At 40.1% G+C, this 18,840-nt stretch overlaps 1 protein-coding gene across 3 annotated transcripts in view; it reads left to right on the top strand.

Moving 5' to 3' along the window:
- Window positions 1-18,840, top strand: part of TMEM67 (transmembrane protein 67) — a 38,921-nt gene that overhangs the window by 7,918 nt on the left and 12,163 nt on the right. For all 3 annotated transcript variants that reach the window (XM_059672236.1, XM_059672238.1, XM_059672237.1), the window contains exons 6-17: window positions 81-155; window positions 1,947-2,009; window positions 5,775-5,929; window positions 6,045-6,153; window positions 7,302-7,388; window positions 7,704-7,769; window positions 9,707-9,863; window positions 10,718-10,841; window positions 12,791-12,896; window positions 15,771-15,827; window positions 16,790-16,888; window positions 18,577-18,675. In XM_059672236.1, coding sequence (XP_059528219.1) covers window positions 81-155; window positions 1,947-2,009; window positions 5,775-5,929; window positions 6,045-6,153; window positions 7,302-7,388; window positions 7,704-7,769; window positions 9,707-9,863; window positions 10,718-10,841; window positions 12,791-12,896; window positions 15,771-15,827; window positions 16,790-16,888; window positions 18,577-18,675 — 1,197 coding nt within the window. The remainder of the gene's footprint in view (window positions 1-80; window positions 156-1,946; window positions 2,010-5,774; window positions 5,930-6,044; window positions 6,154-7,301; window positions 7,389-7,703; window positions 7,770-9,706; window positions 9,864-10,717; window positions 10,842-12,790; window positions 12,897-15,770; window positions 15,828-16,789; window positions 16,889-18,576; window positions 18,676-18,840) is intronic.

The raw sequence follows: 18,840 nt of genomic DNA, 5'->3' as shown, positions 1-18,840 counted from the left end.
GTATATAACATTTTAAAATTAAATTGCTTATACTGTTCCAAAATCTGTTTTATTTATTTATTCATTTGTTCATTTTTTAGACAGGGGGCTTATGTTTCAGCAGCACAGGGAATTTTCCTCCACCTATGATTTCACCTGCACGTTATGGAGAGCTTGTGAGTATGTTTAAATTTTTATTTATTTATTTATTGATTTTATTGATTTTTTACAGAGAGGAAGGGAGAGAGATAGAGTCAGAAACATCGATGAGAGAGAAACATCGATCAGCCGCCTCCTGCACATCCCCCACCGGGGATGTGCCTGCAACCCAGGCACATGCCCCTGACCGGAATCGAACCCGGGACCCCTCAGTCCACAGGCCGACGCTCTATACACTGAGCCAAACCGGTTTCGGCTAAATTTTTTGTTTCATTAAGAATATTTCTGCATTTTTTTGGTAATTAACTGGGGATTAAAATAAGGAACATATATGTGTAAATTACTTTATTTATTTTTTAAAAAATATCTTTTATTGATTTCAGAGAGGAAGGGAGAGGGTGAGAGAAATAGAAACATCAATGATGAGAGAGAATCATTGATTGGCTGCCTTTTGCACGCTCCCCACTGGGGATCGAGCCTGCAACCCGAGCATGTGCCCTTGGTAGAACTGAACCTGGGACCCTTCAGTCCGCAGGCCAACTCTCTATGCACTGAGCTAAAGCAGCTAGGACTGTAAATCACTTTATAACAGAAACTATCAGTCTAAGAAACAGACTAACAACTCAGCATTATACTTTATAAGTTCAGTTCCTGTCTTCTCTACTTTGGCTCATTCCTTTTTCAGTGAATCTCAGACTGTTTAGGCTGAAAGGTCCATTATAGGTCATGTAAAGAATGCAGTATAATTTAATTAGGAGCACCAGAGACTAGATTTCAACTCTGGATTTACCAGTCATCTTCTTTATATCTTTGGATTTAGTTAACATTTCTAAACTTCAGTTTCATTGACTGGAAATTGGGCATAATAATAACACCTACCTCACAGTGCCTATACATGGTAGTCATTGGAGAAATGAGGATTATTCATATCCAGCCAGGTTCTTTATTTATAGATGAGGGCATGGTGGCATAGAGTTAGAGCTTTTGCAACAGATCCTAGTGATGCCAGCATCTGGGATGGAAAATGGGAAGTATGAATGAATTGGAACTGAAGAGGTCATAAATCCAAGAGAATAGGAGTTAGATGACTGACTGGGAGTTAGTTATAAGCATGGAGGATACCCAGAATGCCAGCAGAAGCAGACAGCACCAGGCCGGCCAAGGCGGGTGCCAGCAGGGGCTCCCGATTGTACCACACCCCCCCCCACCCCCGTCACCCCACAGATGGGCCCTGATTGCCGGCCAGGCCTAGGGACACTACCCATGCATGAATTTCATGCATCAGGCCTCTAGTATTAAATAGGAGTTTAATTCCAAAGGGATACCTTGGAGCTCTTTTTAATCTCTCATTTTGAAGGTAGTGAAACCTTATTTAAAAAAAATACATTTTATTGATATATATGTATGTGTGTGTGTGTGTGTGTGTATATATATATATATATATATATATATATATATATATATATATATATATATATATATATATTTAGAGAGAGGGGGGTGGGGAATACTGCCTTGAGAAACATCAATTGTCTGCCTCTGGTACGCCCCCTGTTGGGGATGGAGTGGGCAACCTAGGCATGTTCCCTGACCAGTGCATAGGACAACGCTCTAACCAACTGAGCCACACCGACCAGGGCTAGAATTAATTCTTATATTCCCATTAGAATCTATGTTTTTAATCACATTGAGGAAGTCATGTTAGTCTTTTTGCATTCAACAATATGCATATTAACATCTTCCTAACATTGTAGTATTAAGGAATTTTTATTTGAATTTAAAACTAAAATTCATGTTTTTGTTTGCAGGGCATGTCCATCACTTCAGAATGGTTTGCAAGGTATTTGCATTCATCAGCAGCTGCTTGTTGGGTAAGTTTGAATTTTTAAAAGATAATCCTATCTAATAAAAGAGAAACATGGTAATTAGCCGTACATCCGCTACCCTTCCCATTGGCTAATCAGGGTGATATGCAAATTAACTGCCAGCCAAGATGGCGGCCAGCAGCCAGGCAGCTTGAAGTGAACATGAGGCTTGCTTGCTTGCTTCAGTGACGGAGGACTCCAGCGTTCCCCGCCTGCCGCTGCCAGCCTCTAAGCTTGCAGTTTGAAACATTGTTATAAATATAGAAGCTAAACAAAACCCCAGAAACCTGCTTTCAGCCAGCCGGGATCTCAGAGCTGGAGTTGAAACAGTGTTTCGATTATAGAACCCAAACAAACCAGATATCTGTTTTCAGCAGCCGAGGCCTAAGAGCTGGAGCCAAGCCTCAGAGCTAAAGCTGGCCCAGAATTAAAAAAGAAAAAGATAAAAAGGAGCGGTTGGGAGCTTCAGTCACCCGCCAGCCTGAAAACAGCCCTCAGCCCCTCACCCAGACTGGCCAGGCACCCCAGTGGGGACCCCCACCCTGATCCAGGACACCCTTCAGGGCAAACCAGCCGGCCCCACCCATGCACCAGGCCTCTATCCTATATAGTAAAAGGGTAATATGCCTCCCAGCACCGGGATCAGTGGAGCTGCGAGACCTCCCGGCACCGGGATCAGCGTGACAGTGGGCAGCGCCCAAACCTCCTGATGGCCCTGAGGCTCTGTGTGTGACAGGGGGCGGAGCCACAACCTCCCTATCTGCCCTGCTCTGTTCGTGACAGGGGAAGGCACCCCTGATCAGCCCTGCTCTGTGCCTGATAGGGGGGAGCTCCCCAACCCCCTGATCGCTCTGCAGCTCTGTGTGTGACAGGGTGCAGCGCCCCAACACCCTGATCGGCCTGCTCTGTGTGTGACAGGGTGCGGTGCCCCAAGCCCACCCCCCCCCCCCACGGGCCCTGCTCTGTGTGTGACGGGGTAGAGCCATAACCTCCCCATCGGCCCTGCCCTGAGTGTGACAGTGGCAGCGCCCCAACCCCCTCATTGGCCCTGCTCTGTGGGTGATAGAGGGCGGCGCCACAACCGCCCCCCACGGGCCCTGCTCTGTATGTGACGGGGTAGAGCCATAACCTCCCCATCGGCCCTGCCCTGAGTGTGACAGTGGCGGCGCCCCAACCCCCTGATCCGCCCTGCTCTGTGTGTGACAGGGGGCGGTGCCCCAACTCCCCTATCGGCCCTACTCTGTGAGTGACGGGGGAGCTCCTCAACCCCCTGATCAGCCCTACTCTGTGCATGACAGGGGGGAGCTCCCCCACCCCCTGATGGGCCTTGCTCTGTACATGACAGGGGGGAGCTCCCCAACCCCCTGATGGGCCCTTCTCTGTGAGTGACAGGGGGCAGCGCCCCAACCCCCTGATTGGCCCTGCTCTGTGCATGACAGGGGGTGGTGCCGCAACCTCCCCATCAACCCTGCCTTGAGTGTGACAGGGGGCGGTGCCCCAAACCTCAATCGGCCCTACCCTGAGCGTGACTGAGGGTGGCATCACAACCTCCCAATCCGCCCTGCTCTGTGCATGGCAAGGGGCGGTGCCCCAACTCCCCATCAGCCCTGCTCTGAGCCCGACCAGGGGCTGCACCTAGGGATTGGGCCTGCCCTCTGCCACCTGGGAGCAGGCCTAATCCAGCAGGTCGTTATCTCCCAAGGGGTCCCAGACTGTGAGAGGGCACAGGCCGGGTTGAGGGACCCCCCCCCCCCCCAGTGCACAAATTTGTGTGCACCAGGCCTCTAGTCTATATAATAAAAGCTTAAGCTGCCGTTACAACAGAACGACTGGTCACTATGATGCGCACTGACCACCAGGGGGAGCAGCCTCTCAGCCAGAAGCCAGGCTCATGGCTGGCAAGCACAGCGGCAGTGGCGGGAGTCTCTCCCACCTCCGATGCAGGGCTAAGGCGCAGTGAGCCGAGTGGTAAGTAGCCTGCCGCTAAGGAGCAGCAAGCTGAGTATAAGGAGTGAGAGATCCCAGATTGCGAGAGGGCGCAGGCCAGGCTAAGGGACCCCCTTCCCCCCCCCACCCAAGTGCACGAATTTTGTGCACCAGGCCTCAGTTGTATATTTGTATATAATTTTGAAGAATTACACTTTTTTTTCCCCATCAGATCACAAAAGTTTTCTAAGTAGATTTATCTCTTTGACTATTAGAAGAATAAACCCTTTCTAGTGGATTGAATGAGAATATATAAAGAAAATGTTATTAATTTTATATCTTGTTATATAAGATTGAATGAATGTCTCTAAGCTTATTCATCTGAAATTGATTCATACAGTCATTTAGTAAATGTTTATTGATGACCTACTCTGTTCCCAGCCCTGTTCTGAAATCAGGTTATGTATTTCAGAAAAAGACATTTTAAAATGTCAGGTGATGCTAAGTGCTATGAAGACAAATAAATCAGGATAAAGCATGTTGAGAATGGAAGAGGGTGCTATTTTATATAGGGTGACCAGGACAGGTGATATTTGAGTGGAAATCTGAAGGAAGTGAGAGTGAACCACATAAAGTGAAGAATGTTCTAAGCAAAGATCATGCAGATACCGAGGTCCCAAAGCAGGAGTTACCTGGCTTGTTCATGCTTAAGATACAGGAAAGAGGCTGGAGTGGCAGGAGCAGAGAGAGCAGGGGAAGTGGAGAAGTGAGTTCAGGGATGATAGGAGTGGCTGTGGCAAGGATCTGGGGTTTACTGTAAGGGAGGTAAGGATTTCCTGCAAAGGAAGACATGATTGAACATCAGGTTTTAAAAGGACCGCTATAGCATGGAGAGCAGATTTTGTTGGGACAAGGGCAGAAGCTGAGAGACCAGTTAGGAGCGTATTAGGGTAATCTGAGTAAGGGACAAGGATGGTACTGTGGAAATGATATACTTCTGCTTATATTTTGGAGATTGAGCTGGCATGATTTACTAATGAGTTGGATATGGGAAGGGAGAAAAGATCACTCTAGTGTTTTGACTTGAATAACTGTAAAAATGGGGTTTCCTTTTTCCGATGAGGAAAACTGAGAAAGGAGTTTGAGGGGCTCAACAAATGATCTTATTTTATTATTTATAAAACAAATTACTTAATGGCTATATATATATATATATATATGTATATATATATATACACACACACGTATATATACATATATGTATGTGTATGTATATATATATATATATATTTTTTGAGGCCCAGTGCACGAAATTCGTGCACAGGTAGGGTCCCTAGGCCTGGCTGCCAGCCAGGGCCTCCCTTCCCCAGCTGCTGGCTGCTGGTCGGGGCCTTCCTTCATTCTGCAACCCCCTCCCCAGTGGTCAGTGTACGACGTAGCGAGCAATTGAACTCCCGGTCTCCTGGTTGAACTCCCGAGGGGACACTTTGCATATTAGCCTTTTATATATATAAATAAGATTTAATATGCAAACAAATTATTCTTTCAAATATAATTATTCTACTTAACAGTTTTTTTTTAATGTCATGCTATAAGGTTTTAGTTCTTTCAATTGCTTGTCTTTAATTTCAGCCTAACTTTACAATTAAAATGTACACATTATTCTTCTGCCATATAGAAAATTCTTCTGTACGCAAACAGAGGGAAAGTATCAAAAAGTAAAAGAATACCCAAAAGAATGATTTGTAGAATAGGTAAAATTAAAACCGAGCATAATCTATTCTACCAACTTTTTTTAGGATATTAAAATCCATGTTACATTTCTTTGTCATTGTTCTCTTGTAGGTATATGCCAATCTAACATCTTGCCAAGCTCTTGGAAATATTTGTGTGATGAACATGAATTCTTATAACTCTGCCACTTTTGATGCATGTCGACTATTTCAGTTTGTCTTTGAAAATACTGCTGGACTGCGCACTGTTCATTCTGTTTCATTTTGGTGAGGATAGTCTGATGGATGAACTGTCATTTTGCCAAATTCAGTGCAGTTACTTTCACAAATATTAATATAAACAGTGCTTCCCCATTATTAAAACAATTGTAATTTTTCATAGGAGACAGAATCTCCCATGGCTGTTCTATGGAGATCAGCTTGGATTAGCACCTCAGATCCTCACTACTACACCTCTTCCTTCCAATTTCAGTTTTAAAGGGCAAAACCAGGTACAAGCATAACGACATTTTTATTTTCAATTTGAAAAGGGAGTAAGAATGTTACTAGTCATAAGTATTGCTTCTTTAGGTTGTTTTTCAATTTTAATTACTAAATCTAAGTATCAACTATTCATAGTAACTAAACAAAATAGATTTTAGCTATCTTATTTGAGTACATATATGTATATGTCTGGATTATGTGATTATGGCAGCAAGTAGTACTTGTGGGGTTGGGAAAGATAGTTCTCATCACCAAATGCAAAACAGTCTCTGTCCCTTTATATCTCTACATATTTACGAAGTACTTCCAAACACAGACCAGGGCTCTCTGCCACTTCCCCAGCACTTCACCGGTCCCAGTTCTCACCTCCAGTTTTTTGACTCTGTAGAATGAAGTAACAGATTATTCCCTCCCCTACCCCTACACCCTATTTAACAGGCTTGAAAGGAGGTTGTCACTAGCACTGCCCCTCAATTCTGAAACAATAGTTTTTGTGCCCCCCAAAAAACACAAAATCTGGTCTATTTATTTTAGGTGTGTTCAGTCATAGAGACACTGGGATTAATTTTGCTTCAAAATTAAGATAACTGAATTTAATATTTGATCTCTGGAAAAAGAAAAGATCAGTCAGTCATCAATAACAATTTATTTATAGAATACTAGTGGCCCAGTGCACGGGTTTGTGCACATTGAAAGGAAACCAATTAGAAGAAATAACAACAACAACATGACATAAAAACAGTGACTGATAAAGTGATTAAACTTATTCTAATATCTCCCTGTATACCACATTAAGAGGAAAAACACTTTCAGAATGCTTGACTAATTTCCCTTGTGATGAAGTATTTACAACTTTAACATAATGCCACATGCTCTTCAAACTCGAGAGAAAGCAACATATAACTGACCATGTCCAAAAATGGGTTCAGGTAGGAATATTCCTACTCTGCCTAGATTGGCGCAAGAGCTTTATATGTATCGCACATGTGCGAGTCAACGTTTATTTTTAAATTGCCAGTGTGCGTCATATGTACTGGCTGGCCGGTCAGATGGTCGGATGGACGTATGGCTGGTCACTTAGCCTTTTATATATAGAGAAGACTATATTGCTCTTAGAGTATGTGACATTATTTTATTCTTGTTTTTCTTTAATCAGAATACACAAATGAAGTTTGTTGCTGCTTCCTATGATGTAAGAGGAAATTTTCTCAAGTGGCAAACTTTAGAAGGTGGTGTTTTACAGGTCAGCATGATTCTTACTTAAGTGCCTTATTTTTGCCTGAGGAAAAGATTAGTTTATTGCTTGAATAATGGAGTATCAGTTGCATGCTACAGTTGATTTTTTCTTGTGCTTTAAATTGGAATTTCTCAAAAGCACCTTGTTAGGACTTTCATTTAACTTTTTTCCTTCTTAATTTTCATACCTTTAATACATTAGGTAAGTATTATATAAAGTATAATACTTTATATGGAGATCAGCTTGGATTTGAGAATTCTTGACTACAATCCAAGAAAACATTTGTGAGAGATACTCATCAGTTGTATTCTTGTGCTGTAGCTTTGTCCAGACACAGAAACAAGATTAAATGCAGCGTATTCTTTTGGAACAACCTATCAACAAGATGTAAGTTTAAGTTTGAACTGCGTTAAACAGTCTGTATTTTATTTTATTTTATTTATTTATTTTTTTAAACAGTCTGTATTTTAGTTTCATTTTCACATTAGCATAATTGAATAATCTTTGAATGTTTGAAATTGGAAATGTTTTTAATAGTAATGAAGAACTTCACTGATTGACATTTTTTTATTAACTGAGTACAGAAAATCTTAATTAGCATGAAGAGAGTACCTTGTCCTCCACAGAGTTTTATACATCATATAATGTTAGATTTTAATAATCAGTTGTTGATTCTAGGCATATAGGTCTTCAAAACAAAATGTACTTCTGAGAGTTTGGGAATAAATAAAATTGTTACTTTGTTTTTAGTGACTAATAAAAAGGTTACTCACTCCTCCCTCTCACCCTCCCAGTAACAAATAAAATGCTTTTTTAAATCTTTTCCTTCTCCTTCCTTCCCTGACCTTTCATCTTTTCATAATCCATTTTGAAAGTACAGTATTGTACAAAGGAATATTATGAACCATTAAACATTCAGTAGTTTACAAAAATACTTCTTGATTAAATGTATATACACACACCATAAAACAAAACTGTGATTCCAGTTTTGGTAAAGCCACAATGAGAAATCTATCATAGAAAACACTGGGAGAAAATAAACATTTTTAATGTGGTTATGTCTGTATGATAGAATTACATGTGCCTTTCTTTTCTTTTCTTTTTTTTTTTTTTAAATATATTTTATTGATCTTTTACAGAGAGGAAGGGAGAGAGACAGAGAGCCAGAAACATCGATGAGAGAGAAACATCGATCAGCTGCCTCCTGCACATCTCCTACTGGGGATATGCCCGCAACCCAGGCACACGCCCTTGACCAGAATCGAACCCGGGACCTCTCAGTCCGCAGGCCGACGCTCTATCCACTGAGCCAAACCGGTTTCGGCTCTTTTCTTTTTTATATTTTGCAAATTTTCTATCATGTATATGAATTCACTTTTATTATCAGAAATGTCATATATTATTTCCCCCAAAAAAGAAAAATAAATGTGTCTACCACGGCCAGAAGAATCAATACTTGTTAAATGCCTGCTGCTGTGTGTTCAGCATTTTATCATTGTTATCTGAGCCATGAAATACCTATGTGAGATAATTATTATCTGTGCTTCACAGAGAGGAAATGGTGCTCTGTGAGGTTAGGTAATTTACTTAAGGTCTTGCATCAAGTAAATTGTGTGTTAAGTTAAACAGTTGTGGTTTTTCCATTGAACTTGACTGCCTCTCAAGTACTTCACGGAGTAGTAGAGAAAACAGCTATATAGACAGAAACTTGCAAAGAATATGGTAAGTGTTGATAGGTATGGACAAGGTACATCGTTGGCAGTTCCTGAGGGAGTAGAGAAGGGCTTCCTACTGGGCTCGTAGAATGAATATGAGTTGTCTAGGAGAACATAGTGGGGAAGGGACTGTCAGGCAGAAGCAATATTTGCAACGACAGAGACATAGAGTAGCCTAGCATATTTAGGAACAGCAAGTTGATTAGTATGAATGGACTATAAACTGGTAGGGAGCAGTGAGAAATGAGCCTGGCTTTGTTAAGGGAGCCAAATCACAGACAGCATTGCACATCAGGAAAAAGAACCAGGACCCCATCCCTTTTCACTGCTGTACCTTTAATGTTGAGAATGAAGGCATATCCTCTAAAGCCGGGTTGTAGGACAAGAGCCAGGCAGTTCTTTACTGTTAGTTTTGTGGGGGTTTTTGGCCCTTATTTTTAAAAAATCATATTTATATCTTCATGTTTTGGAAGGCACAAGGAAATGCACATAGACAAGGTAATTTAAAGATACTTTATTTTATAAAAAAATTTTTAAAAGCCAGTCTTTTAAAGATAATAAATATGTTTTGTAATATTCAGTCGGGATGCTTTTATTTTTATTTTCCAGTGTGTGATTCCTGTCTCTAAGATCTTAACTGACTTCCCCACTCCTATATTTTTTGATTTATACCTTGAATATACCGATGAAAATCAACACCAATATATTTGGGCTCTGCCTGTGTTAAACCTAAATCTTCAACACAATAAAATATTTGTGAACCAAGGTAAGACATCCATTTATACCATTCTTTCTCTGAGCTGAACTCAATAAATAGGTCAGCCAACCTGATAACTTAATATACCATGGATTATAAGAAAGGTCATAGGTTCTCTCTTACTGTTTGGTTTTATATAGCATGCTAAAAAGTGAAACAATTAGATTGCTGGTATATTTAGAAATTTTTACAAAATATGTCAGGCTTATTGTTAAGAAATTATATTATTGCTAAAAGTGTGTTCTGAGAAAAAGGTAATAGAACTGGGCTTCTTCAAGGTGTCCTGAAGCTGTTTTTGGGACAAATTCATTTCTTTCATTGTTTCCCATATTATAAAATTCTGCTTATTCAGGTAATTTGCAGGGACAGTTCTTCCAAACTGATGAAAAGTGCAAACAATCAGAAAACATTCAAATGAGGTAGAAAAATCTAGTAGGAATTTCTTACAATAGGTGTGTTTTGTGTGTGTGTTTGCAACAATTTTATCTAAAACAAAATGTACTAACTTTGTGTGTTAAATTTATTCAGTAAGCTTCTCCTTGAGAGCCATCTTGAACAATTTTTTAAAAACATTTTGTATTGATTTCAGAGAGAAGGGAGAGAGAGAGAGAGAGAGAGAGAGAGAGAGAGAGAGAGAGAGAGAAACATCAACGATGAGAGAGAATCATTGATCGGCTGCCTCCTGCACGCCCCCCAGTGGGGATTGAGCTCGAAATCTGGGTGTGTGCCCTGACCGGGAATCAAACCAGCAACCTCTTGGTTCCTGGGTCAAAGCTCAACCGTTGTGCCTCACCAGCGGGGCAGATCTGGAACCAGTTGAAGGTACTTTTTTAATGCCATTTTTTCTCTCTTTATAATAATAGACAGTAACTCTGGCAAGTGGCTTCTGACTCGGCGCATTTTCTTAGTGGATGCACTAAGTGGACGAGAAAATGACTTGGGAAATCAGCCGAGATTAATTCGAATTGCTACGCGGATATCACTGAGGTGAACAAATGTCTAATGCACTAAATTAGGCTTGAAGTATAAAGCAAAATGTCATAAAAGCACATGTTTACCAGTAGTTATCAAATGAAAACAATAAGGACAACTGAACTGAAACAAGACCTAAGGTTATTTTATTTTTATTTATTTATTTATTTTTATTTTTTAAAAATATATTTTATTGATTTTTTACAGAGAGGAAGGGAGAGAGAGAGAGAGCTAGAAACATCGATGAGAGAGAAACATCGATCAGCTACCTCCTGCACACCTCCCACTGGGGATATGCCCGCAACCTAGGTACATGCCCTTGACCTGAATCGAACCTGGGACCCCTCAGTCCGCAGGCCGACGCTCCATCCACTGAGCCAAACCGGTTTCGGCCTAAGGTTATTTTAGATATCTGTGCCGTAGATTGATCTGTGGTCGGCAAACTGCGGCTTGCGAGCCACATGCGGCTCTTTGGCCCCTTGAGTGTGGTTCTTCGTAAGCCTTAGGAGTACCCTAATTAAGTTAATAACAATGTGCCTACCTATATAGTTTAAGTTTAAAAAATTTGGCTCTCAAAAGAAATTTCCATCGTTGCACTGTTGATACTTGGCTCTGTTGACTAATGAGTTTGCCGACCGCTGGTCTAGGCCAACAGAGGCGAGGAGCCAGGAGGAGAATGACAGCAGGAGCTTGTGGGGCTTTATCAGAATTCACGTTCTGTGAGGCCTCCCTCTAGACCTGCTGAATGAGAGTGGGTGGAGAGGTGGCGGGTAGGGTGGGTATTAGTGCGCTGAAATGGGTATGTTAGAAAGAGCCTGCCAGGCGATGGCAGTAGGCATATCTTCATCCCCCTTTTTTGGCTACTTTAAGGATGACCCAATTACTTCACCATGCAGCCCTCATTTCTCTCTTTTCCAGTGTGAGATTACTGTCTCTAAGATCTTAAACACCTTTTCCATTCCAATATTTAATGATGCGTTCCTAAATACGCTGACGAAAATCAGCACTATCATCTTACATTAGTCTGCACTTCAGTATATATTATTTTTTTCACTGCTATTTTATTTTGATTTTGATTTTCATAGCAATCTTATGAGGTAGGCAGTACAGAAACTTTGTCTTGTATCTCGCTGAAATCTAAATGTACTGTGTTTTTAGTATCCCCTCACCCTGCTAATGTATCCCTAGTAAAAATGAAGTCAAAGCTAGTCAGGCTTGACTTGATTTTAGTAAAACCATGCTGGCCCCTGGAGCTTGGCAGTTTCCTTTTTGAGTTTACAAGCTGTATATTACTAGTGCATTGAATTCAGCAAAATGTACCCTATTATGTGCCATAAACAGTACTAGAGCTGATATGTTGTTTTATTAAGAATTCATTGAACATTAGGATTTATCCACCTTTCTCTAGGGCTTATGTACCACTTATTTGAATATTTCTCAAAAATGGTTCACAATATTTCAGTGATTTCATTTGTAAATTTCATAGGACCTATATCAAGAAGAGTTTCTAATTTGTCTCAGAGGGTTTATTTATTTTCTTAATTTTAGAGAGGGAACAAGAGAGGGAGGGAGAGAGAAACATCGATGTGAGAGAGATACATCAATCAGTTGCCTCCTGTAATGCTCTGACCGGGGATAGAACCTGCAGCCTAGGTATGTGCCCTGACCAGGAATCAAATGCGCGACCTTCTGGTATACCAGTAAAGGACAACGCTCCAACCAACTTAGCCACACTGCCCAGGCACAGAGGTTTTATTTTCATATTGAAGTTTTAACTACTTAAGATAGCTTGTGTTATTACTACTGGTTTATGTTTAATTTTCCCTAGTCTTTATTAACTGGTTGGTTCTGAGATTACCAAAATTGTCCATGTTAAGTTCAAAAGAAACAATAAATGATAAGTTAAATATATGTTTAAGGGCCTAGATGTACTTATAACGAGAAATGTATTTTCTTTTAAACAGCATCCACCTTGTACCCAACACAAAAAAAGGAAACATCTACCCTCCCTTAATAACCATTGGCTACAGTGACATTGATGTCAAAGATCCCAACAGCCAGTTTGTGAAGGTGAATTCTTTACTAATCAGTGCCTCTATATGCATTCATATGGGATACAGTTTACATTACAGCCAGAGGACAATTAGTCCTTTTTCAGGTTTTACATAAACACTGCTCTTTATATAGTCAAGTGTTAATTGGTTTTTACTGATGATGGGCAGAGGTGAGTTCTTATGGATCCTGAGTATTAAAAAGGCAAGACTAAGGTTTTTGTAGACATTGTCGCCACCAGCTGGGCATCCCTATTCAGGATGCTGAGATGCAGAGTCAGCTGCTCGTTCTCTTTGGCCGCCTTGCTGCTGTTAAGATTTTGTCTTCTCCTTGCCCGGCCTACAAAAACCAGCCAATGGAGGCATAAATAAGTGGAACAACAAATTGACGTTTCTCTCAAAATCAAAAAATTAATAAAATAAAAGATTTTGTCTTCTTTTCCAATTAAGCCAGGAGCTCAGACTTTACGGTGGGTGGTCTTGCCCACTTGAAGACACACTTCAACAGGCAAAAGAAATGCCAGTGATCAACTTTATCCCTCGTGCTAAAATGAACTAGAGAATGCAGTTTGGACCTGCAGCCAAGTTGGCTTCCTACTACTTCCCCAACTCAATTAAATTTCGCCGCAGAACTAAGGGCCTCCCCTGCTTGGCAGGGTCTGCAGATGGGAGAGAGACCGTGTACACCCTGACAACAGGCTACACCAAAGAGCATGAGCATGGAAAAGGCGGGGCCATACATGCGCAGTGCCTCCTCTCCAGTAGATCAGGCATTTCTGCTTTGAAGAGGGGTAGATGCGAGAGGATGGAGACTCAAGCCAAAGGTGATCCCTCTCTGCTTTTTCCTCGGAGAGGTTAAGTGGTCATCCCCTTGCCTCTCTAAAAACATGAAAAATGGGGGGATAAGCATCTCTTACCTCCAAGACTCACGAGTAGCTTGTAATTTCCACTGTTTTACTTTTCTGAATTGTAATGTTCTAGTTCCTTCAGCCAGGGCTTTTGCCCTCCCTGTTGTGCTGGTACTTGTACTCAGGTATTACTGGATTTAGGCTTTCATTAAGCAAAAAGAAGGCACATAACATAGCTTTTCTCTAAAACGTTTACTTCCTCATTTGTATTACCTAATCCAACGTTAAAATCCGTTTTCATTGTCTTGGCTTACATACACTGTAATAAGAGAGGGAGAAAATCCAGAAGCATGCTTAGTAACAAAAGACTGCTCGGTTTAAAATTTCCTGGAGTGAGAATTATGGGTAACCAAGAGTATGAGTATATTTATTTTAACATAAAACATTTTTGGATCTTTTCTTTACATACTCTTCTTGTCCAAAATATCCCAAACTAAGTCTTGCCAAATTGGGAAATAAGAGTTGAGAGAATCATAAAACTGTACTGAAAAAGTCCACCTCAAATTCATTCTAATTGTAGAATATGCAGTTCTTTCATCATTTCTTAATTTCTTATGACAGCTGTTAAAAAATTCTACATTAGTTTTAAGCATTCAGCTACATCTCACATAGCAAATAACCTTCCCTCATATTTTATGAGGATTGAGACTATTCAGTATGAATTTCCTCTTTAATATTCCTGTGTTTCATTATCCTTCCTGTCTCTTCTTCCTATTTCTAAGGGAAAAAGAAAAGATCCTTCCTCCTTTCTTCAGCTAATGTACTTGCATTTGTTTTCAGACTTTCTCCAGTGTTCTGTTTCACCCCAACCCCTTATTCAATCAGCTTCTGTTAGTCCCTTTCTTTTGCTTATAACACCTTTCAGGTTACCCCATCTTAAAAGCGAACTAAAATACACAAAACAATAAAATGCTTCCTTAATTTTGTTAGCTTTTCAGCTTGCTATTGTATACCTTTCCTTGATTTTTCCAACCATTTACTCTTTCATCATTTGCAAGCCACTATAATAAAAACAACATAAAAACAGGCATGTAGATCAGAGAACCCAGAAATCAGCCCAAACCATTATGCTCAATTCATACTTGACAATAGAGGCAAGAGCATACAATAGAGACTGTCTCTTCAATACATTGGACAGATACTTGCAAAAAAAATGAAACTAGACCACCAACTTACACCATACACAAGAATAAACTCAAAATGGATTAAAGACTTAAATGTAAGTCCAGCAACCATAAAAATTCTAGAAGAAAATATAGGCAGAAAAATATCAGACATCTCACATAGCAGAATTTTCACCCGATACATTGCCTATGGCAAGAGAAACAAAGGAAAAAATAAACAAATGGGCCATTTTGATCCTTTGAAAAAACTCTTTCCATGAAGGTCTGCAATGAATTTCACATACAATGGCTTTATTTCTTTAACTTGACACTTATACATTTGACACTGAACTCTTGTTCCTGAAACTCCCTGACCATGGTAAGACTTACGTATCTTGCCTCTCCTACCTCTCACAATACTGTTTTCTTATATTTTACCGGTTCTTCTTTCTCTTCCTGTCCCTTAATGCGGAGGTATCCCTAAGATTCTTGTTCAACCCTTTGTTTCATCTGCCTTCTTAGGATGTGACTGTTTAGCCAGTTGCTAAATGCTTGATACTATAAGTTCTGTCACATTCCTCAGTGACAGAAACCTATCAGAAAATGAAATATTAGTTTGGATTGACTGCTGTTAATGAACTAACCTAGCTTCTAATGAAACCCCCTTTTCTGAATGTGTGTCCAAAAGGAATATTTAAGCAGCATGAATAATTCCCCAAAGTATATCCATTTATGTATAAGTTAGGGTCAACTCTAGTAGTATTGATAGTTCAAAAATATGGCATTTATGGTAAAAATCCAGCTATAAAGTATTTTTATAGTAAAAGTAGATTTGTGTTACATAATTTCAGTATGGCTAATTTGCTTTATTTTAAATATCAGGTTTCTTTCTCTGTCAAATATGAAATGAATCAAGAAGAAGCACGTATCCAGACAGATGTGAGTTTATTTTAACCTGTTGAAATATTTACAGTATATTTTTTAAATAAAAAAATTTAGATGGATAGGAAAGTTGTCAAAATAGATTAGAATTATATCCTTCACCCAGCCTCCCCTTAATATTAACATCTTACATAACTCTAGTACAGCGATCATAACCAGGAAATTAATATTGATATGAGCCTATGAACTAATCTTTGAATTTCACATGTTTTTTTACTATTCTTTTTTTGTTTAGGATGCAGGCCAGGGTTGCACATTGTTTTATCCGTCTTCTCCCTTGATCTGTGACAGTTCTGTAGTTGTTCTTTGTCTTTAATGCCTGACCCTACCATTTTTGAATTATTATGGCTCTTAATTGGGCTTATCTGATATCTTCCCATGATTAAATGTAGTTTTAGAACAGATATAACAGAAATGATGCAATGCCCTTCTCAGTGAATCATGTTAGAAAATATTTGATGTCCATATGTCTTATTATTGATATTGACTTTGATCGTATGACTAAGGTGATTATCTGCAGAGTTCTCCACTGTATTTTACCATTTGTAAATAATAAATATCTTAGGGAGAGATACTTTGAGATTATGCAGATATCACAGTTATTCTTTTGACCTCTAATTTTAGCATCTATTGACAATTCTTGCCTGTAAAAAGTATTACTGTGATACTTGTGTGATGGTGATTTTCTGTTTCCATCATTTCTTCTATATTTGTCGATTGAAATCCTATAAAGACAAGCTGGTTTTTTGCCCACATTTATTTGTTTACTTACTTAAACCAGTAAGGACTACTGGATACCTATTTATTCTTGTGATTATAGTCCATTACTATTTTCTTGCTTAAATTGTTCCAGATGTGGCCACCACCATTTTTTTAGTACTTTTAGACTTTATAGTGTTCTTTTTGAGCACTGATGAGGGAAATTACATAAATCCCTAAACTGTCTTTTCTGTCCTTAGATTGCTTTGGGTGTGTTGGGTGGGCTCGCTGTTTTAACATCTCTTTTGAAGACGGCGGGGTGGAAGAGGCGCATTGGGAGTCCTATGATTGACCTACAGGTATGGTCTCAGGAGGTCTTAGGTACTTTTTTATCTTTGACCATTGCATGTTCTTCTGATAAGACACAGCTAGTGGGTGAGTAAAAAGTCTGCCTGGAGTTTCTCTGGGTAGAAACATACCTCCTTCCCCTCCCACGTGGCTGCCCTCCAGTCTGCCTCCCCGCTCAGTGCTGCTGTTGCCTCCTCACGTCCTCGCCAGCACTTGTATTTTTCCAGCCTTTCCATTCCTTGCCAGCCTGGGGGTGTAAGGAGTATGTCATTGTTGATTCAATTTTTATTTGTCTGATTGCTCTTCACATGCTTCATGCATCATTTGGGTTTTCCCTTTTGTTTATATCTGTTGCCAGTTTATTGTTCTTATTTATTTAAAGGTGGTTGTTTGTTTCTTGTATTTTCTAAATATGAATCCCCCTTTTTTTTATGTTGAAATTTCTTCTCCAAGTGTGACCCATCTGTTATCTGTGTGTTCCTGTGTTTAACAGAAACTCTTAATTTTGATACTGTCACATCTGAATAGTTTTTCATATTACAATATATTTTGCTTTTAAGATCTTGCTTAAGAAAGCCTTTCCCATCTCAAGTTCAAAAATATTTTTCTCCCATGTTTTATTCTTTTAACTTTGCAGTTTTGCTTCTTTTTTAAAATAGATTTTAATTTTTATCTATCATTTATTGAATATTTACCATGTGCCAGGCACTTTTTAAAACTTTACTTGTATAATTCATTTAATCCTCACAATAGCTGTATGAAGTTGGGTATGATTATTCCCATTTTCCACAGAGGAAACTTTGGCAGACATTAAGTAAATTTTATACTCCTTTAATTTTATAGCAACTCAGTGATAGGTGGTACTTCCATCTAGCTGATTAAGAACATGAAAAAGCAACGTAGTAACTTGTTTGTGCTGGAATATCTTTGCGACTCCAAAGCGAACAGGCCGAGGGATTCAGGGGAGGGGGCTTTGACTTACATTTGGGATGGACAGGAAAGGCTTCCCAGAGAGGTGGGGTGTAAGCTGGTGTATTTTCATCTGTGATTTCCACAAGCCGTCGCCGGGGCCACTGCTGGTGCCTGGCCCTCTACCAGGTGCGAGGGCAAGTGGCAGTGAGCAAGGACAGACGTGGCCTCTGCCCTCAGAGCTCGCAGAGTTTACCAGAGAGAATAAGGGAAGAATTTGTGATGAAACAGTACCCATTTCATTCCACAAAATATTTGAGATGAAAGTGTGGGGTGGCCAATCATTAAACGGCCAGCACTGGCAGATGAAGCTAAAAAAAAGTTCGTTTTGGTCTAGGTTGTGAAGGACCTTATAGGTTAGGAATTTATATTTCAGTGAAGAGTCACTGGTGAAGAGTGACAATCCGTCCAATTTACACTTGAGGAAGCTGACTCTGGCGGTCGTGTGGAGGATAGACGAGGAGGAGGGCTCCAAACGGAGAAAATTAGGAAGCATTTCTGCCTCAGGTGGTGAAAGAGGAGGAGGGTGGAATAAAACAGGCTGTCGGGACTGGGACCAACGGTAAGGACCCGAGGGTATCTAGGAGTGGCCGCAGCTGGTCTTGCTAACTGATCCATGCATACATGCGGCAAGGCTGCAAGCTTGAGAAACTGGTACAGAGTATGTTGCTCAAAGTGGTAGTATAACTGCACTGAGTCTATAACAGCTGCCATTCTTTTTAAATTGCAGACAGTTATGAAGTTCATGGTGTACTATGCTGGTGATCTGACCAATGTATTTGTTATCATCACTGTGGCAACGGGTCTTTATTGGCTTATTTTCTTCAAAGTAAGTGAGTTGCTGAATTTAACCTGAATGCCAATGACTAACTGGTAAGTGCTCGTTCCAAAGGAGCTGTTTTTATTTGGGAGGATTTCTGATGACAAGCACTGAGTCTGCCGTGTTTATTGCGAGCATTACCGCCTTCCTCCTTACGCTTTCTTTGGAAGTACG

Source organism: Myotis daubentonii, chromosome 17 (genome assembly GCF_963259705.1).
Source record: "Myotis daubentonii chromosome 17, mMyoDau2.1, whole genome shotgun sequence".
NCBI lineage: Eukaryota > Metazoa > Chordata > Mammalia > Chiroptera > Vespertilionidae > Myotis > Myotis daubentonii.
The sequence above is the reverse complement of the archived record's forward strand: the minus strand, read 5'-3'. Positions and strand labels throughout refer to the sequence as shown.